Source organism: Anopheles marshallii, chromosome 3, assembly GCF_943734725.1.
Source record: "Anopheles marshallii chromosome 3, idAnoMarsDA_429_01, whole genome shotgun sequence".
Taxonomy (NCBI): Eukaryota; Metazoa; Arthropoda; class Insecta; order Diptera; family Culicidae; genus Anopheles; species Anopheles marshallii.
The window spans coordinates 41,030,284-41,056,246 of record NC_071327.1 but is presented as its reverse complement, the minus strand read 5'-3'; the positions used below and the strand labels follow the sequence as shown (position 1 = coordinate 41,056,246).

At 40.1% G+C, this 25,963-nt stretch overlaps 2 protein-coding genes across 2 annotated transcripts; both read right to left on the bottom strand.

Annotated features, from left to right (window-relative positions):
* Positions 1 to 5,552: 5,552 nt before the first annotated feature.
* On the bottom strand, positions 5,553 to 8,977 carry LOC128714744 (microsomal triacylglycerol transfer protein). The gene is made up of 5 exons (XM_053809625.1): positions 8,923 to 8,977; positions 8,363 to 8,383; positions 8,071 to 8,240; positions 5,925 to 7,999; positions 5,553 to 5,865 (listed from the first exon to the last, which is right to left on the bottom strand). Exons 1-5 carry the CDS (start codon positions 8,975 to 8,977, stop codon positions 5,553 to 5,555), a joined length of 2,634 nt encoding a protein of 877 aa, XP_053665600.1.
* Positions 8,978 to 10,721: 1,744 nt separating this feature from the next.
* On the bottom strand, positions 10,722 to 14,147 carry LOC128711199 (integrin beta-nu). Its single transcript, XM_053806064.1, has 8 exons — positions 14,078 to 14,147; positions 13,888 to 13,982; positions 13,134 to 13,332; positions 12,108 to 13,063; positions 11,866 to 12,038; positions 11,586 to 11,783; positions 11,135 to 11,505; positions 10,722 to 11,071 (listed from the first exon to the last, which is right to left on the bottom strand). Exons 1-8 carry the CDS (start codon positions 14,145 to 14,147, stop codon positions 10,722 to 10,724), a joined length of 2,412 nt encoding a protein of 803 aa, XP_053662039.1.
* Between the last annotated feature and the right edge of the window lie 11,816 nt (positions 14,148 to 25,963).

Genomic DNA, 25,963 nt, shown 5'->3' with positions numbered 1-25,963 from the left:
TTCAAAACGACCATATTACACAATTGCTTATGAAATATAAAGCGTTATGCGATTCCCCTCACCAGGCTGCAGAGCTGTTAGGGAAATCCCGATATCAACGGGAAAGTGCTGACGACAACTGAGTGAGTCATTTTTTAATCGGACAAACGTCACCGCCACCACCGCGTACTGGAATGACTGGAAGGCAAGAAAACTGATCGATGTACCTAAAATGGCGCTATCATTATAATTGCTAACATTTCTGTCATTCTACTGGCATTTACGTACCTTCAATTTTGCCACCTGAACACGCCATGTGCAAACTATTGCAGTCATGAATCACTCCCCCTGATATCGCCCAACAGTTCTATCGAAATATCAATATAGCGTCCACACGCTCCGCATCCTTTTGGATCACCTTCGCCATCCCATTCCATCGCTGATTTCGTAATAAAAAATCAATCACAAATCAATCTCACACCAGTACATGCCAGCTACAAAAGGATCGAACGTATCGTTCAAAGCTCGGAACATCATATTTGAGATGGTATACATACGAGACACATAAATAGTGGCCCTCCGTACATATGCGTGTGAATTGAAAAATCCAGGCTAATGATAGTTGACATTGCGGTGTATACCATTTAAAGGGGATGCAACCTTAACCAGCTCATGTTGCAGCGCTACGAATCCGATACGATGGCGAACACCATTCGGATCTACCTTCAATGCCAATCAATCAACACAGCTTTACTATTATTAATCGAGCTAATTAAAGTGTCTATTAGGTACGAACATCGCTACACACACAAGTACATTTTTTGTACAGACATGGTAGATGGGTAACTAAACTATCTTAAGAATAATAATTAGGTTCCACTTTCAACGGTTTTAGTTTTTCTGAACTAGGCATCATCTTATTCCTTATCTACAGTTGTATATTTCATCACCCTATTTTATTATGACGAAAAGATAAAAATTCTAGACCAGGTGTCGGTAAACTCCGGCCTGCGTGCCGAATGTGACCAGGCCGATAAATTTTATCCGATACGAGAGAAATTTTTTAAAAGGGCAAAAAATTACACATGATTGAACCCCACATTTCTGTGCATCCGCTTCGGTCCATGGCATGGCATGAGCATGACTTGAGCATGGCAAGTTGGACAATGTGGGCAATGAATGTGGTTCTGAATCTAACTGAACCACTGAGGTGAAGGTATTCTAAGGTTTTAAAGCCAAGTGCTATTGGAGTGACACAGAAATAATAAAATAACATTAAAAACATCACGGGAAGTTTGTAGTCAGAAGAGTTTGCAGAAGTGATGCGGATTGGAGTATATTTTTCCAATAGTTTTATGATATCACCTATTTCTTGTGTCCAAAATTCGGCTGGAATATCTGGCCCGCAGCTTCAGAATTGTTTCTACTATCTGGTCCCTTTCAAGGACTGTGTGCCAACTCCCTGTTCTTGATCATACGAAAAGATCAGTTGAACAAACACTATGTATGTGTTTGTTAGTGGTTTGTTGTGGCATTTTGTTCACATATTATAAATTTCAATTTTATTTCTTCCAATACGAAAATAAATTATATCTAAAATTCACGAAACAATATTACTTTTGCTTAAGGATCTTACTGAACAGTATCTCAAAAGACAAGCTTATTTCGATAACCATTTTTTTATATCGAATAGATAGCTTATCATTAAACACTAGCAAGGGTGGCAAGGGTAAAGGGCAGAACTTTGCCTATCATTCGGAACTAAAAACACCAAAACTACCAAATAAGATTTGGGTTGACACCACGGTTATTTTTATGCTTTTCAAGATCTTACTCCAATTCGTTGCTCTAAATAAATTGTTCCTCTGCAAGGGAGTATTTTTTTGAAATTTTTGATTTTAAAACCAGGAAACCATCAGAACAAAAATATATTTAATAAATTGCATGATATAATGCTATCAAATCATCGAATGGCCTCACTATAAAGATCCCGGATGTATTACAAGAGCCTTAGGTAATTAGATAAGCAAATCGACCGTAATTAAGTAACCCGGTTCGAATTCCGCAGAGTATTAGGAAAGGTTTGTTGTAACAAAAATGGGAAGAAAAGATAAACGGAAGACATGCAGAACTTTTGCCGTATTGGATATTGATGCATATTTTTTCTCGGGAGGATTGCGTACAAACAAATTGTCTAGAGCGACAAACCGTCAATCAGCCTTGGTGCAACAGTAAAACCACCCAGCCAGCTATAATGCGAATAAACAAACGCAATTGCCTAAAACACGTTAACCATATGTGCATGTTTTTAACGGAAAATCTTTCCTACCACTTGGCTTGATGTTGCTTGTTGTCCATGTCATACGATAAAACCAATGGTTATAAATAAATCATTAAACGCATTACTTGTCGTTCGGAGGAGCACCAAAACCAACGAAAGTTAAGAAGCTACTACGAATACTACGAATGCTTGAACAAATATATTGATATATAGCTCTGGTCAAAGTAGTGGTATACGACATGTAATGGTTTAGTGTAAAATACTGACAAGAATCGGGATCAGGGATTGGATTTTCCTTTTATTCTAATAATAAATTAAAAGAAAACATCGGGAAGTGAGTATATAGTTGTGTATAAGCATATAATCAGCGTTTTCTCTTAGCCAAACCTTACAAAATAGCACTCGCACATTAACAATACGGTCAATGACACCCTGTAGGACATAGAGCTAGCATTAAAAAAGAAGGTAAAAACATTACCTTCTCTAAGCATTTTTCGCTTTGCTCTGTGAGTGCGACAAAGGCTAATCGATAAAAACACACACCAAAGAATCGCTAACATCACGCAGGTTTTCCACCCTGTCCAGTAGCGGCTGCGTGCAGACCCGAGCCGCCTGACGACAACACGGTGACGCCATCATGGCCAATCGTGATGCCTGAACGACATCATGCCACACGAAGAAACCGGATCATGATACAGCTAATGTTACTCGCTACTACCGCGATGTATCGATTTTGCTTGTTGAGCACACCGTGGGACACCTCCATTCTGCACAACCCAAAAATTCCCGTGGCTACGCACGCATAGCGGACGCAATTTCGCAAACGATCATCATCTTAATCTGATCTGTTCTGACGTATGGATTCGATAAGTTTAGTGTTCCAAAAAAAATTGCACAAGCAGGAATTCTTTAAAGGGCCGCGTACTTGCAGTTTCATTTAACAAAATACATTAAATGTTATGCAACAAGAATAAATTTATTATTCGGTTAGTTGCATTACTAAATTTTCTATCCTTTCGCTTTAAATGGCAAAGTGAAATTAATGATTCTTACCTTTCTCAGGGGCACCTTTTAATCTTCCTTTATTTATAGGCAAAAGTTGTTGCAATATGAGAATGGATCGAAGAAAAGTTGATGCGATGTTGATAGCTCCAGCAGAAGCTCTGAGATCTAATAACGTTCTGCCGCTGCGTTCGGATACAGTTGATTCGTTGTATGCCCACCGGGAACAGTGATCGCCTTCATGCAAGGAGGAGACGTGGTAGGATCAGTGGTTCCGGAAGTTTATTAATGAATTGCCGTTGCAATTTGCTTGCAACAAATTGCCGCAATCAGTAAGTAAAGCAGCTTCCCGAAGCGGTTGGTCGAGTGTGAAATTATCGCGCTTTTACACAACACAAAACGAGTACGATGATTTCTGTGGCAGGGCGACACTTGGGTTGGGTTTTCTCAGATGGGTGCCCCCGTGGTCGCACCAAATTTGGTCAAATCTTCACCCGTGTTATGATACTATTGCAAACACTCATACACAAACACTTTTCTGCAGTGCAGTTTACTGCTTCGTCTAGCACTTTCGCAATCAAAGAACATTCAATTGAACATTTGCCTATCGTATTTTATAAGCTGGAAGAGAAAATAGATTTAAATTTCGCAACGCATTTCTTTTTCACCAACACATTACCATCAGCAGCAGTATTGATATTTGAAAAACATTATTGATGATAAATACGCATTGCACAACTCCGAAAATCAGAAAAGACCCCACTGATAAAGTCACAGGAATAGCAAACAAGATTAGCATAAAATATTGCACAGGCACAGCAGCAGAACGCCCACTTCCTGCTAACCAATCAAGTAAACCGATGCGAACAACAGATTCTGTGACGAAGCCAATTTCTATGCCAACCGAGATCAACAAAACACTGCGACAAGCTGCTATTCAACTGCACTCTAAGGGAAAGATTTTCGCTTCAGCAGTTTCCGTTTTTCTTTTCTTCAGTGATGTTTACGAAATCTTTTTTGAACTGTTTTATTTCGTGGTGAACAGCTTTTTCCTTTTTTGTAACACACGTACACACACGCGTTACATCGCCTCTTGCACCACAGCACACATTACTGAACGAAGCACAATATAAAATTCCACACAAGAAAGTAAATCAAATCCAAGTGTTCACCTTAGTCGGAAATTCTGGTTGACTACGGTACACCAAACGACTGCAGATTTGCAGTGGTTAGAATTCTGCTACTACGATAGCGACTTTATTCTGTGCGATGAGCCGAAATCACGAGCAAAGGTATACTGCACAAACTATTCACATTTATCTAGCTTCGATCCGAACACACAGCAGAATAACTAAATCTTACATTTGCCTATTGCGAGTCACTGCAAAAGCACCGAGACTGTCCCAAAGTTTAGGATGAAAACGAAGAAGTTTGTACATAAATCTTGCGCACTCGGACGTTTTTTCTTTCGTTTTGAATGCTTCACGCACACAACTGCGCTTCTGTTGCTGTCAAACCTGCATGTCAAACTGCTTGTTGACAGACCGCACAGTGGCTACCCATTCGGACTGTTTATGTGCTTCATTGTGATTCCTGGAAATAATCAATATCGTCATTTTTCATAAATCTAGCTAACGTACTACTTGATACACATATTAATCATACACATTATCGCTAATTTCAGAACTGCCTTCCAGTCGATTAAAAATTAAATACGGAAAATATTAACATGGCAAGTCCGAGAACGCTGTTTAGCATGCTATTGATCATGTTAAGCAGTGGACAGGTATCAAAACATTGTTACAACTTTTTTCAACCATTTTTTGAATTCATGACTAACCGTTGGACAACATTATGAAATTCATGATTTAATTGGAGCTCAGTTTGTTTATGAACAAATAATTGTATTAATTATTCCAGCATCTTCGTGTAGATTCGATTACCCATAAACAGCGAAACAACTTAAGATAGAAAGATAAATATCCTAATGATAGGTAAATAATGAACCCGCGAAGCTAGTTCGATTTTCTTTGCTCTGTTAATTACTAACTATTTTTATTAGTTTGGCATCATAATTTATTTTATTTATTATCATAATTGCACAATAATTACAATATTTTTATTGTAAATGCTTATTTTTGTCATAACTAAGGAAGAGAGACTTTAAATGGAATGCTTTTCAACAGTTACTGGTTTGTGGAGTTATATGAGATTGAACATCCTGAGTGGTGTTTATGTATCGATTGTTATGATCTCACCTTATGTAACATTGCAGGCTTTATGGGCCATATCAACTTTTTGAAATTAAATTGCACATATCATTGTTTTTCCTATTGAGCGAATGTGTTAATCCATTCAATTGTACAGTTTTGATTGTCTTACGGGACGCTCGATGTTTTGTTCCCACGAGTTCAATCGTTCTCGCAAACCGTTGTTTGAGCGAACTCTTCGGTTGTACTAGTTGCATGCACAATGCTGGATCTCCAGAAAAGTCTAGAGCCGATGTCAGATGCAATTGTGGTTCCTGCTCCATGCTGAACCGAACATTCACAGTTGTGAATGCCGTATCGAAGGATAACCGGCCCGTCATGCTTATGCCAGTGCTGGGAATACAAAAAAAATGGATTAATTTATTCCCCATAAAAAGCCGAATCAAACTTACTTTTGTTCCACTTTGGACTGTGCATTACGGCCCCACAGGCTCATGGTGACTTGACCGTTCAGATCAATCGATATAGCACCAGTTGAACTGAGAATTAACGTCACACCGTTATTGGATGCAAACCGTTCCTCGCTATCCTGCAGTAATGTGATGGCCTGGTAAGCTGGTGTTGGCTCCGATGCTGTACCGCTCCAAACATGTCCCATCAATTCACCCTTTCCGTTAAAAAATTCTAAAGGTCTCATTGCCACACCTTGTACTAACAGTTCCATTCCCGCCGTTGTATCTTCCTCTTTATCAGCATCGGTTGCATCCGCATCATTGCTACTGACAAACGATGACATGCCGCCGGCATATAGTCCTAGGGTGAATAGGCTTGTCCTTTCGTTATCCACATCTAGCGTCAAATCAACGATTCCCCGTTTCAAAACACCTCCGTTCATCTCTTGTAAACTCGTAAGGGAAGCATTAAACGATGGTACTGCCGAAAATTTACGAGTCAATGCCGTGGACAGTCCTCTAGGAGCGAGCACGTGGTAATTATTCAGTACTGGATCATTCTCGATGATGCGCTGCAGCATTTGGCCAAATTCGGTACATTGATCTGCGAACATACGTAACTTCTGTAGCAAATATTGCTTCACCTCGTACGCTTTATCACTTGACTTTAAAAACTGTAATAGATGCGATAGTTCGTCGTAGTCTGGTTTCAAATCCAACAAAATATCTAACGCCAACGTTCGTGCACTGGAATCGTAACTTTTTGATACCTGGAAGAAAATGTCCTCAAATTTTGCCCTAAACTCGTCATTCCACAGATAGACGGAGAATGATCGTAGGGCTTTCATAGCAGCAACACTGACAGCTTTCGTTGATTCCTGTGCGAGCATTAAAAGACTATCCACCGTTTTGGGGCATTTGAGATTTTGGAACCCACGTATATACTTAAGCTTACAGTTATCGTTTGAACATTTGTCAAGCTTTTCTTGTAACAGTGCCACCACCTTCTTTACCACCTCGGTTTCATACGAGTTTCCTTCCAGTTGAGCATATCGGCGAGTTACAGCTGCCAGACTCTGGATTAGGCTGTCGTAAAATTTTACATTTCTATGTTCGGTCTGAGCCATTTGCAATAGATCTTCAACGATTTCCTTTTGCGGTCGTGTACCTACAGCTAGTGCTTGCAGGTAGCGTTCTCCGAGGAACAGATCTTCATCGTCAGAAACATTTACAAATTCCGTTTTGGCCGCCTCATGTGAGGCTACCGTTTGTACCGCTGCAAGTAGATCTAACAGTTGTCCTTTAATTTCATTCGATGATTTAGCCTTTAGCATTCGCAACAAATCCTCTTTCTTCGCATGGCGTGCTACCTGTACCATATCAACCAATGCAGTGGCAGACACTTCTTTACCGATATTATCGTTGGCGAGTGATTTTTTGTAATGTTTAAATAGGTTGATAACGCTTTCGCAATTCTTGTCCTTACATGGTGCCTTAAATTCTTGAGTCAAAAGCGTTTCTCGTTCCAAAGCCAACTGTATCACGACTTCTTCCAAGCTTGATCCTTCAACTATGGCCGTTTTTTGGGAGCTTCCTTGCACATTTAGCTGCATGACTGACTCATAGTACGCCCCGAATTGATCGTGCGCATTCAGTAAATACTTCACGTAGTCCTGGCTCGTCACTTTTTGCAAAGCGCCTTCGGTGGATACAGTAAAATCCGTGCTTCTTGATGTTTTTAAACTGCTTCGCAATGCATATTCGGATCGTTCAATTCGCTTGGCATCATATTCGCAATTCCCTTTCGATTTGTGATAGCGCGTGGATGAGTGCGATATGTACTTTGCCTCACACTGTCCCGACGGATCATCTTCAGTGTATGTTCCATCCAAGAGCTGATATTGAAACAGTGCGCATATTCCTTTCTTCAAATTTTTAATCGGAACCGTGTCCGAAGGTGCAAAGTATATCTCCCTGATGAAGCCCAAATTCCACCACGCATAGAATGGAGATTCCAAACCAACAATGACTCCCGTGTTTTCATCGGGAATGTTAACAAGTTTAGGATTTTGAATCTGCAATAAAAGAAAGTTATAAATTATTAGTGTCAAAATTAAACGGCGTATTGCAAGGCTTAGAATGATACCTGTATTTTTAGAAGCTTCGTTTCATCATTTCCCCATACTGCGCCAACAGTGACGGTAGCCAGTGTCCGGTAACCGAATGAAACAGTCGCATTTTTGGCATTTCCCACCTGTACCACATTAGAAAAAATATACTTTTCTTCCGTGCCAACCTGAAAGGCATCGCCAAACGCTAAAAAGAATGAAAAAATAAATGGAACAATTTAAAAAAGCATACAGTCCGGAACAGGCAGATTTTGATCAAATTGCGTGTAGGTCATTTTCGTGTTAGAAACACCATCCAACCGTATTTACCTGGAGCCACGTATCCAAAGTCTGTAATGAATGAGATTTGAAAAACGATTAATACACAATAATCTGATTTGTTTACACAACATTAACCAGCAGAACATGACAGAACTAGCGCTATCAGCTGATCGCGGTACACGTCATGATGATGAGTTGGTTGATCCTCAATTTTCGTTTTTAAATGTAAGTTCTTTTGACGAAATCTTTTCACTTTCTTTTTTTTTGCGACTAAAAATCTAATGCTTCAACTCTTCCTTTCCTTCGTTCGTCGTTTATCGTTACAGAAAATGCTCAATTATGCTCAATTGTTCCTCCATTTGATGTAGCTAGTGCTCTCTAGCTCTTTACCGTATCCCGATGTGTTAAGCACACCGATGCGCACAATATTTTCTTCTCTTGCTTGTTCCCTGTCTTCATCTCCAATCAATCGGTGTCTCTTTCTGCTGCTATTCCCATTCATGCTTCAAGTTCAAGGAGAAAGGTTATCTTATCAGGCTACTTTCGTTGCAACTATCACATAACAGTACCTCACGGTTGCTTGGTAACGTCGAGCCTGCTGCACTTACCAAATGTAGAAAACAGAACAGATACAAACATATACAACTTCATCCTGTTGGTCATTCAACTCTTTCGTAGCGGACCAAACAACACTGGAATGTATTCGATCACGATCACTGATAAAACTGATCTGAACTATCAAACTGGTGGTAACTATAATATATAAGGCACAACGAAACAGACTCAATAGGAGAATCGCATGTTCGTTGATTTCGTTCTCACACTGATACGCGACACTGATAATTTAAACCGTTGCAGCCGTACACAACTGAGCTCAAATCACGAATGAACCAGGTTGCAGAATGGGCCGCATTCTGTGACGAAAGATCACTCAATCTGACAGTTGCTGTTTGGATGTGCTTTACCAAGCTTTATACAAACGAGATGATCGTAAAGCTCTGGCATTTAATATAGCATTTTTAATTGTTAATTCACAATATCGGTTGAAAATTGAACATTGCAATTGTTCAGAGCAAGTACAATTGCAAATGAACTTATTGTACTGAGCTATAGAGCACAGTTTTTGTAATGTAATTCGATCTTACGTCTGACGTCTGGCGTTTGACAGTGTCCGCGATCGTTTCCTCATCTACTACATACGTCTGAACAACGCTTTATCAGCTGCTTTGGATGCAAAATTGTTTTGAAAACGCATCTGATTTCAAGTATAGAGAACGCGTAATCTTAATTCTTGAAATATGTGTGTAAGAAAGTACCCCGTGAAAGAAGAAATCATTATTACGCTTGAACTAAAGGCAGAAGAGTTCCATCTTTATCTTGGACAACAAGAAATTCCGGTTGTGGGTGACAAATGCCGACTCCTGCAGCTGAAAGGCGTAACACAAAGTTGTGAAGTGGAAAAGTGTAAACTTTAGTGTTTTGGTTTGGTAAAGGTCTATCACTAAACTTTTACAAAATACTGGTACCGTCGTAACATCGCAAGGGTGAGTAAAAGCAATTGGATTTCCTATCTTTTATAATGAGCTAAGGTTTTCAAGGGCACACTTTTGGACTTTCCATGCAATTGCATGGAATTCGTACACGTTTATTATTGAAATAATGAATAAATTTCCTATCAATAATTGATTCATTTTTATTAATCGATCTTGCTTATTCGAATGGCACATTTGAATCTACTCTACTACTTCTAACGTTTTCTATTTTGCCAGCCATTGTACTCGCTAACAATGATTTGGATTTTACTTTGGAAAATTTGAAAGTAATTTTCGTATTTGGCCGCAATGTCGTCGTTGTGCCTGGGTTACAAGACACCTGTTTACGTGGGTTATGTCCTGCAGTCCTGCAAGTTGGCAAGTCCTATTTAGAGCCGGTGCGGTGTTCACACTGCGATCTTGTCGAGTTACTTTACAGTAGAGCGATTGTTGGCACAATTTAGAAATGGCAGTGGTTTCATTACAACTAGTTAATCAAAATCACTACATCACTCATAATAATATGTTACTAGGAATGGACAATGCTTCTCCATACGCCAATTTGTGTGAAAGGATCAATTAAATCTGATTGGTAAAATCTTCACTTGAATTGATTTCTGTTTTGTTAGGATTACTACAATTTGCATAGTTAGATTTTCTTCCTGGATCGAACGATTCTCTCATTACTATGTTCTACATTAAATTAAATGAACTGTGATCATCTCATTTTACTTATCATAATGTTATGGGAACGTGTCAACGAAATGTATTTTATCGTGTTAGGAACATTTTGACTCCAATTTGTTGAATAATAGTCGACACTCTTCCTTTGCCAACAGTCACCAAAATACCTTGCACAACTTTAAACAAATATCTTACAATACGCTTGTTTCCATTTCGGTGGGAACTTTAAATTCGGTTATTGGCGATTTGTAGAGTGGACTGTCCATCTGATATTTAGTCTCTTGTTCCCTTTCCTTTTCAAATTTAGCAAACATTTTCCGATCATCGTACGTTAGTTTGCATCTGTAGCACAATAGCAGCATTATGCCACCGACAATGATCGATATAGCGATACTAAGCCCGGCTGTAATTAAGTTAATCTCTTTGCATTGGAAGTTCTGTACTTTTAGCAATGTTTCTCCATTGGTCGAGAGTGAGTACGAGAATTTGTAGTCGCACACATTCTTTTCGTCGTTGAATCTAAAGGTGCAATTTAGGAAGTCTGTAAAGAGGTTCAACAAACGTTACACGAAGCTTTTAACATTTGCAACAAGTGAATATTTACCATAAGTTGCAGCAATCAGCTCTACTTTGTACAATCCAATCTTTTCACGGCACTTTCTGTCCAAATCTTGGCAAGGTATATTATTTATTCCATACACTGCACAACGTATGCAATCTTCGTATGATGAGCATAGTGCCGATTGTTCGCCATCCTTGGTTTCACAAAATGGCCCAAAAAAGGATTCGCCACAAGTGCAGCGTCCACAGGTGCACTCTCCTTGCCCAGAGCACAGTGCGTCGTTCGATGGTGCCTTACATCCAGTTGTGTCCGTCGTGCAATCGCAATTGTCACCAGTCCATGAGTCGAAGCAACTGCATGTTCCACAGGTACAGCTACCATGATCTGTACCTCCACAAATCGTACCATCAATCCTGCAAGCAAGTAGCATACCAAACCGTTTTAGTGCTACTTGCAACTCAAGCAACATAATGAGTCAATTATTCATACGTACGTAGCACACTCGTTACACTCGCAATGTTCACCATCGAATCCGGGATTACAGTAACATTGACCGCAAATGCATTCTCCACGATCGGAACAAATCGGGCCGGTACGCAGCTCGTCTCCGGCGCTAGGTGCCACACATTGCTCGAACAATTCTCGTCGGTTTTGAGAGTTTTGTAGATTGCACTCACACGTTTTTCCTATCCTAAAATCGAAGTTCCAATACGTACATGAGGCATACAGCGATCGTTCTTTCGGTAATCGATTCTTACAACAAGAATACATACCATCCAACATAGCACTGACACAGTCCACACACGTATTCCCCGTTGAAGTTGCACAGTTCACTCAGTTCCGTTGGTTTCTTGTTTTTATCACAGTCACAGGTGGTCCGTAAATCGATTTCTAGTACAACAGCTTCATTGCTGATCAGTTTCTCCTCAATGCGAACAGTGACATTCTAAAAAAAATATTTACGAACTATCGTTGTACTTAAAGCTGCGTACAGTGTCTGTACTCGTAAGCTTACCGTAACCGATGGGTCTTTAGGATAATTGAGCAACTGCAACTCTACATTGAATTTATATTCTGTCCCAATTTCAATATTATCACATCGGTGAATCGGTTGTGGATCGCGATACATTCCTCCACAGTCAGTGGTGTAACGCACTTGAAGATAGTCCGGCGAGTTGTCTGTGAACTCTACCCGTTTGATAAATTCTCGATATCCATCATCTACCAGCTGAATAATGTTGGAAGAATCATCCTGCAGCCGGCCCACGCTTGTGAACTCTGGCATTAGTTCGCTCAGTCGTCGGTAGTACGCTTCCTGGGCCTCGGTGACGGCAAATATCACGGCCGTTTTTGAGCGTAGCAAAACACGCCAGATTTGCTCCAATGATGGATAATCGTACTTTAGCACATCCACAAAGTTGCCATCCTCGTCCAAATGGCACTGTTTGTCATTTTCTTCCACGATACCCGCCAGCAGCCCATCACCAGCCATGTGTAACCACCCGTCCGTCGCCACTATTACAATTTTGCGAGTGTTCGAGCCCCATCCGATTTGTTTTTCGCATACCAGCACTTGCATTAGCGCATCCAAACCAGCCTCTAGATTATCCACATTACCGGTGACATTACTTTCCTTCACCTGCTTAATAAAACTATCGATGTCACGTGTGATCCTCAACCGATGCCGAAAGCCGTACGTTGGCTCACACTGATCATTTTCCGAATAGCATGGGTTCTGGAGACGATGTGGCTCGGATTGAATAAACGGTACGGCCGGTTTGTCGGCGAAACTGCCAAATCCGAGCTGATAGTTGGCCGTCATGTTAGCTAGTGCTAGTGCCAACTGGCTACCCATGCTTTCGAGCGTTGCTTTATCGTCTCGCATCGACCATGTAAGATCCATCAGGTAGTACATATCCAAAGGGTAGTTTTTGGCAGGTTTGTATTGAAACGAGATCGTTTTTGCGGCCACTGAATGTTGATGTTGAAAAGGTTATTCTTGAAAGGTTCCAGTGCAGGCCAAACCGTTCGAAATACTTACATTTGCCTAAACGTAGATTCATTTTCTGGGGCGATATTTGTATCGCTTCCAGCTTCTGAGCATCAAAATCCCGATGCGGTTCATTTTGCGTAATTTGAAGAAAGGAATAGTTGTCGTTCGTCTCGATTTTGGATGCGTTGCAGTTCGATTCTAATAGCTCATGTTTCGTCATGCATCGTGACTTTCTCATTTCGTAATTCTGTAATATTTATACACAAAAATCCTTATTAGAAATACGTATTTTTGAGAACGTAGGAATAACACAATTATGAAGATATTTTAATATGTTGCCCGTGTACTCTTTGATGTTAAAATTAATGAACTGCCATTTATCCGAGTGAGGGTTTTACGAGTCAGCAATGTATTATTTTATTTCTTATACACATTGTTGGAAGGCAAATTTACCATTCCTCGACAATGTGTAAACAGCTGGATCACGTTAAAGACAACGCGTAATGCATCATTTTGCTTTTTGCGAGAAACTGAAGCTTGAAACAATGAGTAGAACGGTATGATACAACTATTGGCTACGCATATTCTTCAACGTAATTCTAAGAAAGTGTTGATACATTCCTCAGTACTTGCACGTACAATTTATGCTCTTCATAAGCCAATAAAACTGGATGAGTCATATCTCAACATAGTATTACAGTTATCGAACGCTTCAGGGAAGACGTTCAGGGAGACAAAAACAACAACACCGAGACCGCTCCCATTTCCAGTTGATCCGAAACGCCCACATCAATGTACTTACTTCATCCGTACACCATGCACATTCTTTGTCAGCGTCGAGACATTCGATGCAACTTTTTTGAAAGAAACACTTTGTTTGGGCAATTGGACGAGAGGCTGAAATGAACATAAAACCACACAAATTAAAAGGATCGTCATCAGCAGCTACCAGATCAAACAACACGTATGTGTGTACGCTACAAATCTCATACATTGTGCAAGTGCTGAAACCAACAGAATCGTAGACACCACGAGCGTTAGTGCTAGCTTGAATGGAGTCATGGTTGACAGTAACTTTTCACTTATGGTGTGATCATTAAGATTAAACTCAAGCTTGCACTGTTAAATATTATAGAAAAAACAACACATGTCCCCATGGAATTGTGGAACGAATTCGAATAACTTTAACTTCAGCTGCAACCACGCCGACACTTTCAGAACGATTGTAAAACTTCGGGATAAGTTGCAGTACCGGCGACACGTTTTATTTATCGATAGGGAAAACTGCTGATAAGATAACCAGACTACAAAACAAACAGAAACGCAAAAGAATCAAGCGAGCAAACGAACACACTCTCTTAACCGTAGCCGGTTCGCTCGCAACTAATGTAGAACAACAATATTCCTATGCTTAGGTTAGCATTCGCCACCACGAACACTATCTGAGCCTGCAAATAGCACATCGCTCGTTTATTCTTTTACCGGCAAATTTTGTTTACCTCAGCGGTCTTGGTTGCCCAGCGTATGAGGTCTATCCCATGGTCGTTGAAGAATATATCATTTACATCTTCATCGTACCTGTAGATGTAAGTACCTTCGTTTTTCTACCGATAACAATATGTAATGACATTTACGCTTACGCTTACTCTTATGCTATTTTCATTAAACCCATACAGCCCCATGATTAAACATGCAAACTTAAATTAGACTTAAATGTTATTTAATGGTATCATACGCTCGATGCATGATTTATAGTTTGCATCAATCAGTGCACGGCGTGGCAGCGTTTATGCTGTTTAACAGCTTCAAGAACTTATACGCTTCAGACAGTAGACCGGTTTTCGGTTCACGTTTTTTGTTAAATTGTGACAAGCAATATGGTTTTATCTGTTCTGTTTAGCAGACATTGTTTAATTTTATTTTGGAGTGGCAAGATATTCGATTACGTGTTAAAATAAGTCTAGTATTTAGTAGGTCATTACACAAAGACAAGAAACCCCGAGCCAAACAAATATATAAATTTTAAGTAATTAAATTATCGCCTAAATTAAACAATGAAAGCGTATAAACGAGCGATACCGTTTTCTTTTCGCGTGTAATAGTTTGTCAGCGTTAATAGTAGCGTCAGCATGTACAAAACATTATGAACAGAACAGTAAATGTTTGTTACTACACGATTCATATCCTGCAATCAATAGGCTGAAGTTTTATACATCGTATCTGGTATGCAACTTTCGAAGGGTGTGTTCATTTCATATGATCTGTTGGCGTGTTGCTATCATTTATATACGATACGACGTCAAGCTAAAATTATACGGCTCGGATATTAGGATGAGGCAGTTAGATATGCTTCTGACGTTTCAAAATCCGGTTGAACATTCTACATAACTCTATACCCATGAAACTCATCTTTTAAAATTTATTAAGTCCGCAAATAAATAACGGCCGTTTTGAAATCGATGGGGCCACTGTGGGCTGTGGCGCGATTTTGACGTATACAAACGTCGTAAATCAAGTTCGAGAATGACATAATTAAACTGTGTAAACAGATTAGTGATTATTTCTTGCGAGTGCGAGTTACTAGTTCTTGAAAATGTCTGATTTTGAGCCGAATAAGCCCTAAGCGTGAAGGAAGGCCCCAAACGTTCGCCGACGAAGAATTGACGGTTTTACTGGAGGAAAAACACTGCCAAACGAAAAAAGAGCTTTCAGCCGTGCTTGGTGTAACCATATCAGGCCATATCATCATGGCTGAACGCGTTTGGCATGATACAGAAGGAGGGCAAATGGATACCACACGAGTTGAAGCCGCGGGACATTGAACGCAAACTCGTCATGTGTGAATTGCTGGTCCAGCACAGAAAGGGGTTCCTGCACAGAATCGCGACGGGAGACGAGAAGTGGATTTTGTTCAGCAATCCTAAGCGCAAAAAATCATGGGGATCCCCCAGTCATACCCCAACATCACCAGCATGGCCGAACATCCATAGCTCAAAAGTTATGCTGAGTATTTGGTCTGGTCCCACCTCGGCGTCATCTACTACGAACTTCTGAAACCGGGAAAAACAATCACTGGTGAACGCTACCGGAAACAATTAATTAACAACCTGTGAAAAACTACCTTAAACCCTCAAATGGGATGTTTTACCGCACCCGCCGTATTCACCGGATCTGGCACCATCGGAATTCCATCTGTTCCGATCCATGGCACAGGGATTGGCTGACCAGCAATTCTCCTTCTATGAACAGATCCAGAATTGGTTGGATTCCTGGATTGCGTCGAAAAACGTATCATTTTTCCGAAAATGAATCCGCGATTACCCGAAAGGTGGAAGAAATTAATAAATAATAATGGCCAATACTTTGATTGACCCAATTTATACAAATAAAAATGCCACGAATAAAAATAAACTTAAGAAAAACGACCGTTATTTATTTGCGCACCTAATATATTACCTTGTAGACTTAAACTTTAATTTTTGAAACTTTGAAATTTTTGCATTTTTCTTTCATACGTGAACACTAACGATTCCCATGGAATAAATTAGTACTACATATATGTAATAGCGGAATTCCACACTTGACCAGAGGAGGTGGTCGATGTCATGGAATCCAACGCTAAAGCTACAGGTTAACGTAGGTTCGACATAAGTCTAGACATCATACGAATGAGCGCACTGCCTACCGGGAGCCTGTGAAACCAGGGACGCAGGGATATCTGCGGAATATATAAAAATTGAATACAAAAATTTCCTGAGGTGATCGTCATCCCACATGCTCTGCCAGCAGATCATGCAAAGCTGGTGTGGGGTGCGAAGAAACTCGTGAGGGGGAATCGACCAGAAAGCTGCTCTCAGAGACACCTCGGTTGGCAAAAGGATCTGCCTTTTCATTCCCGGTAATACCGCAATGTGCAGGCAGCCAGATAAGCGATATTTGAAACGCTTTGCTAAAGGGGGAGCTTAGAAAATTCAGTATTTTGCGGATAAAGTTATCGGAACTCTTTATAGCCTATACGAATTTCAGTGCTTCGACGGCGCTGAGACTGTCTATGAATATAAAATAATCCGGAGGACTTGCACTTATAAGTAGCAACATATAAAAGAAAGCAGCAAGCTCAGCTACACAGATTGAGCATGCCTGTCTAAGCTTGTGGAAAACTTCGGTGCATGCTTTAAATACACCAATGCCCACCTCCGAAGAGTATCTGTCGGTGAAGAACTGATTACTATACTGGGTTGACTATACTTGTCCATAACAATGCTGGGAAATGTTCTCCAGCAAAGATGATTTGGAATGTTATTCGTTTCCTCTTTCATCGAGGTGTCGATTACTAAAAGGAAATTGTAAGACTCCGGTAAAGTGACACAGTTTTTTGGTCTTGTGGCGCTAGAATTTGCCTATAAAGATACAAAATCATGATATACTTTCAAAGTTTTGGATTTAGGATCTGCCTCTTGTAGCGATTTGTTAGCGAAATTATCAATCACGAGAGGATTAGATACTGTAGAACATAATAAAAGACAAAACGATAGTTACAAACATCTTTGTTTCAGAGTCAAACGTCTCCTTGATATCCATAAATACAGAGGCCAACATCTCTTTGCGAGTATGTGACAACTCTATTTCTTTGACAAGCAGTGCTAAGCAATCGTTTGTACTAGTGATGTGCGCTCCAGAGCGCACCCACGGCTCCGGAGCCGGTTCCGAACCAACGGCTCCGGAGCCGGCTCCGATTTCAGCCCGGAGCCGGTTCCGGACCAACGGCTCCGGAGCCGGCTCCGGACCAACGACTCCGGAGCCGGTTCCGAACCAACGGCTCCGAAGCTGGCTCTGAACCTACGGCTACGGAGTCGGTTTGTTGAACGTACAGATTTGATATCAATTATTTTCTCTCTTATGGCCTTCTTTACATTTTGCACTTTCAGACGCTTTTTGTAGCCGCGCTTTATTTTGACGGGTAAATTGGTTATCGCACATTGAGCGTGGATCGTAATTGTCTGGTTCATAATTTCTTTGGATGAAAAAACATCTCAAAATTAGTAAAATTATATGATACATCCATGCAATATGAGCAGGGCGAAGTTGTGGTGAATTTGGTGTGTTAATAAATATACATAAAGTCACAAAATTAACCCCGTCGACTCGGTACCACCCCGATACGATTCGAGCGTACTGTCTGGATTCTAGATCAGGCCAAAAATAAAGAGACGCTTCTCAAGGCATTCTTTTGTGAAAACTGCACTGTTAATTGTTCCTTGCTTTGTTCTTTACAATTTAACAAAGCCGACATGCTGACCAGATTAGCCCCGATTACATTTTGAACTACTGTACTCAAATCCGATTTGATACATTTTACCACGGCAGGGAAAAATGAATTCGGATCGACCAATGCACTTTCTGTCTATAGCGCAGCCAAAATTCATAACGCACACCTAAACACCAACCTACAGCAGTTTTTTGCTGAATCTCAGGATGTTTTGCACATTGGATAACAAAGACAAAACAAGATAACAAATAGAAGAATCAAAATGATTTTTTATGCTAAATTGTAATTTAAACAAATGTATATAATTAAAATTTTAGTATAATAATAACATGGGTAAGCAATACGGCCAGGCCGTACGTTATGAATAAAAAAAAATAATAATAACATGGATTTTCCCTGCTCATATTGCATATTATTTACTATGTATCATATAATTTTACTAATTTTCCAAATCAATTAAGAACCAGACAATGACGATCCAAGCTCAATGTGCGATAGCCAATTTACCCGTCAAAATAAAGCGCGGCTACAAAAAGCGTCTGAAAGTGCAAAATGTAAACAAGGCCATAAGAGAGAAAATAATTGATATCAAATCTGTACGTTCAACAAACCGACTCCGTAGCCGTAGGTTCGGAGCCGGCTCCGGAGCCGTTGGTTCGGAGCCGTTGGTTCGGAACCGGCTCCGGAGTCGTTGGTTCGGAGCCGGCTCCGGATCAACGGTTCCGGAGCGGTTCGGTGTTCCGGCTCCGGGCTGAAGTCGGAGCCGGCTCCGGAGCCGTTAGTCCGGAACCGGCTCCGGAGCCGGCTCCGATTTTTTCTGGAGCCGGCCGGAACCGGCTCCGACTCCGGAGCCGTTTTTCCCATCACTAGTTTGTATCCATACCTTTGCGGAAGCCAAACTGTGTGTGGGACAACAGTCCGTTGGTTTCCAACCAATTGTCCAGACGAAAAAGAATCATTCTCTGGAATAGTTTGCGTTAGCACGAAAGCAAAGATATAGGTCTATATGACCCGTGCTATGATGCCGGTTAGCCACTTTTCTCCATTCTCCTTAAGCGGGGCGACATTGAGTTTCAACATCTTGTTGAAGATGATCATTAATCGATTCCTCGCCACGTCTGGCATGTTTTGAAACAACTTGCTTATAACATTGTCCAGACCTGGAGAAGAATTTTTGCAAGAGAGTCGAGCTAGTGAGAGCTCGACTATACAGAAGTATCACTGCAAGGCGCATGTTGTTCACATTTTTGCGCAGGAACGAAATCTGGAAAGACTCTTTCAGCAAATTGATAGAGCCAGTCTCCCGTTTTTCACTCTCGTTCGTGATTGTACTATTTCGCATCTTTTTACCAAGGTTTCACAACGAACGGCGTAGAAGGCGACAGGCTTTCGACGTATTTACACCAAAAGCCTGTTTGTTTGCTTTTAGCAGATTTCTGCATGTTCGTTTCAATGCTTTAAACTGTTCGTTTAGGACAGGGGTCTCCAAACTATGGCCCGCGGACCGCATGCGGCCCTCGAGAGTCTCCAGTGCGGCCCGCGACGCTATTGCTGATGTTACCAGTTTAATGAAAATGTATAATTATACAAGGAATAGGAAAGTTGTAATATTTTTTAACTGTTCAAATATTAATTACTGTAATAGTTAGTAGCATTTAATACTACAAAATGTGAAAAAAATCATCTTGAGCGCAACATCTGTGTAACTTACCCGCAAGATATAAGGTTTTACAACAGATAGAATATGACGACTCCAACTTAGTGAATCGCGTAAGCTTTTAAGATAAACGAGGCGATTGATAGTGAAACACAACACATTTTGCTGACTTCCGCAAACGCTAGATATGGAGTCACGGGCACAATTTCTTCCTCTTCTTCTTTTTCGGCACAACAACCTCCAGTGGTCTAGGCCTGCCATTTCTGGCTTTCTGTGACTTTATTTACCCGTAGCTGGATAGTCAATGCTACGTACGGGAAAATTTACAATTTTAGTGCTTCGGGGGCACAATTTAGTGAATGTCAAATCCGGCCGGGCTGTTTACGTACCTGCCGGATTCAAAAGTTGAGATAAAATTTATGAAATCAATGTACGAAATTTTACACAAGGCTTGTTTAAAATGTCGATTAAAAATTATGTTTGATGATGATATTATTGGTGATTAATTTCCTACTTAATTTTGAAGTACAACTTTTGAATCAGCTTGTACGTAAACAGTCCGGCTGGATTTGACTTTCAATAAATAGTGTACCCGGTACCATATCCAGTTCTATTCACTGCTTCTGTATGGAAGAGTTGCGCCAAAACTAACTTAAAGAAGTTACAAATTTGTCAAAACAAATTGCTAAAAATTATCTTAAATGTACCACCATGGTATCGCATTATTGATCTGCACAGAAAAACAAACCCCATTCTTATTGTAAATTATATCAACCATATTTCTCGTAAATATTACAACAAATGCCAGATTAGTACAAATTCATTTCTACAACAATTAGTAGAATAATCTCGGTGTAGGTTTAGTTAATGTAGGTAAATTAGGTTTTCTATAGATAAAAGTTAATTTAGTATTTTTTTTCTGCACGTGAGTTTTTTGTAAATGATTTTTCTCGCATCATCAAGTCCAAACACTAATTATAAAAACAGAACACCTGGTTACGCTAAAGCAAAAATTGTATCAATGCAGAAGGATTATTAATCGTACCGTACGTTACTCTAAATTGACAATGTGATGTCACATCAAGAAATTGTACTATAAAGAAATACTTAACTAACTAACCATATCCAGTTCTAGCGATTCAGTAAAGTCCCGCAAATTGAAAAGTTTGGAGACCCCTGGTTTAGGACATTGGAACTATGGCGTCTAATTGGCCAAAGGACTTCCTCTTCACTACGAATGCAATTTGACATTCTCTGTCCCACTAAGGAGTAGGAGGTTTGTTAAAGGACCTTGCTTGATGGGGTCCCCTTGTTTGGGCTTCAAGGACACATTCGTTGATACATTCAACGAGTTTTTTTTTTATATTCTACCAATGGAATAAAACTGGATGTTACAGGCGGTAGTGAAGCTGACATTAGTTCGCTATATCTCGTCCAGTTGATATTCCTTGTCAGGTCGCATTTGACAGGAGCATTATCAACCTGACGATTTCTACCAGTAAAGATCATTTCAATTGGCAAGTGATCCTGGAATGCCATTAGGGTCCTGGGTAACCTTCCACGTAGTATCCAGTGCATGCGACATAGAAACAGGTCATAGAGTCATGAACATAGAGACAGGTCTATTGCACTTTCATGCGCCAAAGGCCCTGAAACACTAGTAGCTAGTAGCTTCAGTAGCTTCACCGGAGTTTAATAGTATCAAGTCATGTTTGTCGCAAAAATCACTGATGACTGTGTACCGTCTTTGGTGCGTTCCCACTTGTGTTCATGAGAGTTAAATTGTCGCAAGATAAAAAGTTTGTACAGCCGTTACAATATTTTCAAGATTCCTTGTGATCTTCTCTATTTCAGTTGGGTGACAGATGCAATTAATTGAAGTTGTACTTGCTGAAAAATTTGAGTGAAAAAATGTGGTGAAAAAGTTGTGAATGAAAAAAAAGAAAAATTTTACAAATCCATTGGAGTATGTTAGCCATTGAAGCATTAATTGTCCAAATGTGCTAACGTACTCAGAGCGGGCCATTGCCCAAGCCATTGCTTTAGAGCTCCTTGTATTAAAGGACGCGCTATTGTAATAACACTTTTCAGTACCTCTGAGATACCCAGTACTGATCTCCACGAATCGATCAGGTCTGACATTGGGACCGATTCTTGTAGGGCTTAATGACGAGCCCTCAGCTTTTTTTATAGCATTGGTTGGGTATTGGATGCTGGGAATAGGATGGAACCGGAGGCAAGCGTCTCATCTTGCTGGGATTGATTTCAAGGGGAAGGATTTACGAGAGGCACAGCTAGACAAGCGGTTGCCGAGGAGGGAGAATTATTCTTACTTTTTACAGAGAAACATTTTTTTTTGAGAAGAAGTCCTTCTTTGGGCGACTTCCTGCAACGAGGAGTTGCCTTCCTCTTCACTCTCACTACCACTCCGAGATAGTTGGACGCATTGTCTTCGAAGTAAGACATTAAAGTTTTATTTGAGCCAAACTATTTATTAAGTATCATTATTTTCATATATTCGATTTGAAAGGTAAAAACTACGTTTCACACTAAAATACTGCATTGCACAGCGCTTATAAATTGTTATCAACCCGATGGAATGAAAATAAAACGAAACATCGTCGAAAGATACTGCTGCATTTGTTCATACACAAAAGAGCAATAGCATTTATTGCGTACTGTTTTCAACACCTTCAGAATGTGATTGATTAAGAATGATTTTTTATCGTTTACTGTCTAGGGTTTTTTCTTTACATCGGTTATCTGTAACTGCAACCAGTTATTTGAAGGATGGATATTCCAAGTATTCTATTCCTATCATCCATTTGAATCCTATCGCAAATTTTCGAATACCTGCTGTTGCTATTTTTTAACTACCCTTCTCTCCATTACTATACATGAAACAAAGGTTCTCGCAACAAACTTTTTTTTTTTTTGTAGTCGGTGGTCTTCAAATGCTCTTAAAATCGGCTTGTTCGAAATATGATGATTTGTTATTCTTCATTGGCGATTTTAACCAGCCCGAAATCCGATGGAACGTTCCACAACCATCCGATATCGATAGTTTAGTAATTAGCTGATTAATGTACTGATAGTATTTACCGATTTACTGCATTCGACGTTCTCCTTCCGTGTTCCTCGTTCGCGATCTAAGAGGACTCCCAACAGGAGGCTAAAAAGAACTAGATCGATGATGCTTCATATTCATCGGCGTGCAAGAACTACAGCAACAAGTGTTCGTTTTGGTATTGCATTGGATATGTATCATCGATATAATCGTATCTGCTACGCTAGGTACATAGCTTCGATCGAACGCAATGTGTCATCCAATCCTCGCAGTTTTTGGAGGTTTATTAAAAGTAAAACCAAAGCCAATGCGATTCCGACTGCTGCTGCTTCGATTGCTGATTGCTGAAAAACACTACCGATGCTCTACATAACATGGGTTTGTACCCAAACGCTCTTCGTCTACGAATCTAATCGAATTCGTTCGTTTCTGCAAAAGAAATCAAGACTCTGGGTTACAGGACGATGCCATCTACACGGACCTGAAGGCTGCTTTCGATTCGGTGTCCCACCTTATTCTGGTGGCTAAATTACAGAAGCTAGGCTTCTTTCACGGTATGGTTGAATGGGTGCAACCTACATCTAAGGTCAATCATATCGTAATTAGCTTGGGGATAGTGTTTCCCTGACGTTGCGATCGTTTTCATCCTGTCGCCTGTCACTGCGCCAGGGACGTCGAACATTTCGTCGCAACACCAGTAATTCAGGGGTTCCGCAAGGCAGCAACCTCGTTCCGCTATTGTTCCTACTCTACATCAACGATGCTGCTCTACTACTTGTTGATATCAACATTTGGATCTTTGCCGATGATGTCAAGCTGTCTGCCGCGTTAAAAAAATGTTTGCGATTGGACTCGCGTGCAGTTCATGGTTCCGACGAAATTCATTGTTACTATTCATCGATAAATATCATAAATAAAATGTCCTTCTAAATAATAAATGTCCTTCTAAAAATGCAACCCTCTAATCCTATTTGACAGCAACAATGACAATAGTTTATTACAACGTTCTAAGTGTGTTAGGGACTTAGGGATCCTTCTTGACAAGCAACTCTGTTTTAGACCTCACATGACAAATCTAATTAATCGTGGTAATCAGATCCTAGGCATATTATTTCAAGTGACAAATGAGTTTCATGACCCCACTTGCAAAAAAACTTTTTTATTCGATAGTACGGCCAAGCTTATAGTACGCAAGCATTGTTTGGTGACCCTCAGCACATATCTGGAGCCAGCGCATCAAAACAATCCAACGTAATCTACACGATTTGCTATCAGACTTCTTCTCTGGAGAGCCAACTACTCACGCCCAGACTATGCCTATGACTATGCATTGAGCAATACAATGGAATGGCAGTCATTAGCGAGCAGGACATTGTTGATGCATTCGCATCTCGCTTCTATTATATTTATTATCATCATACCTACACAGCATCTGGGATATATAACGGCATCAGGAAAAGCCTTTAATACAGTTAACATTTAAGCCATCTACGTTGATGAGGAATCTATACCAGTCGCGTTAGGTAAACTTAAAACATTTCGTCCGGACCCAGATGACATCCCATGTGTTGTGTTAAGACATTGTTGTAATTGTCTTGTCTTTTGTCAGCATGCGCCAAATTACTCGAAATAGTGATCCAACCTGCAATTATAGGGACCATGCAAAATTATATTTTTTTTACGCAACATGGGCTCATACATTATCGCTCGACGTCCACAAATTGGGTAAAATTTGTTTCGTAATGTACGTGTAGTAAGGATTAGGATATTAAAATTGACTGTATATACACGGATCTGAACGGCTACCATTTGATCCATTGATAAGAGTAACTAAGCTCGATAGGCCGGACTTTCCAGTTCCTATTTAACTTTACGCTTCATTCGTATCTTAGAAATAGATCTTATTATGTGAAACTAGACAAGTCTAGCTCTGAAACTTTAGTTAGCTGTTCCGATGTCTCGCAGGGTAGCAAGCTGGGCTATTATGTTCTCGTTGAATGTTAATGACGTTTCTTTTGTTTTGCTTGGCGATTGCTACCTGTTGGACGGCGATGACATAAAACTATTCCGTCCAGTTAGTACCCCTTCGGACGATGACGAATTACAATTCGCTCGGTTAGTCGAACAAACTTAGTCCGCGGTCTTGATATCTTACTAGACGATAAAATTACTTGCACCAAACATATTGAGGATATCATAAGCAGAACCAATAGGACTTTAGATTTAGTTCATAAGATAACAAGCGATTTTCGTGATCCTTTGTATATTAAAGCTCTCTATGACTGTCTGGTAAGATCTATTTTAGAGTATGGATCGATTATTTGCTTCCCCTACACTGAAGCGTATTGTAAAAATGTTCCGGTTCGCAATTAATATACTTAGATAGTAATTTGTCATGTACAACTAGGTGCTTATTGTTAGGTTTAGAATCCGTTGAAAAGCGACGCGTAAAGTCCAAAGTGATCTTTATTACTCAAATTCTCGTTTGTTGTGTCAAATTGATGTCCATGTCCCTAGACAGAACTCGTGCGGACAAAAGGCGGACATATAAAATACAATTAAGCAATCCGGACTAATCTCCCGTACGTAGGACTGACTATCCAGCTACAGATAAATAAAGTCACAAAAGCCAGAAAATGCAGGCCTCTTGAGGTTGCTGTACCGATAAACAAGAAGAATAAAGAATTGTACATCAATGAAATTGTATATGTTTGTTTTTGTAATTTATGATTTATTGACAGACTGTTAATATCTATTGTGTTCATGTATTACAATCGTCGAACAGAGTGCAACAGAACCGAACGCAGCAGAACGTACTTTTTAAGCTGTACTACTCAATCGGAACAGATTGGCTTCACACGACACTAGAATAAAGTCGCAGATAA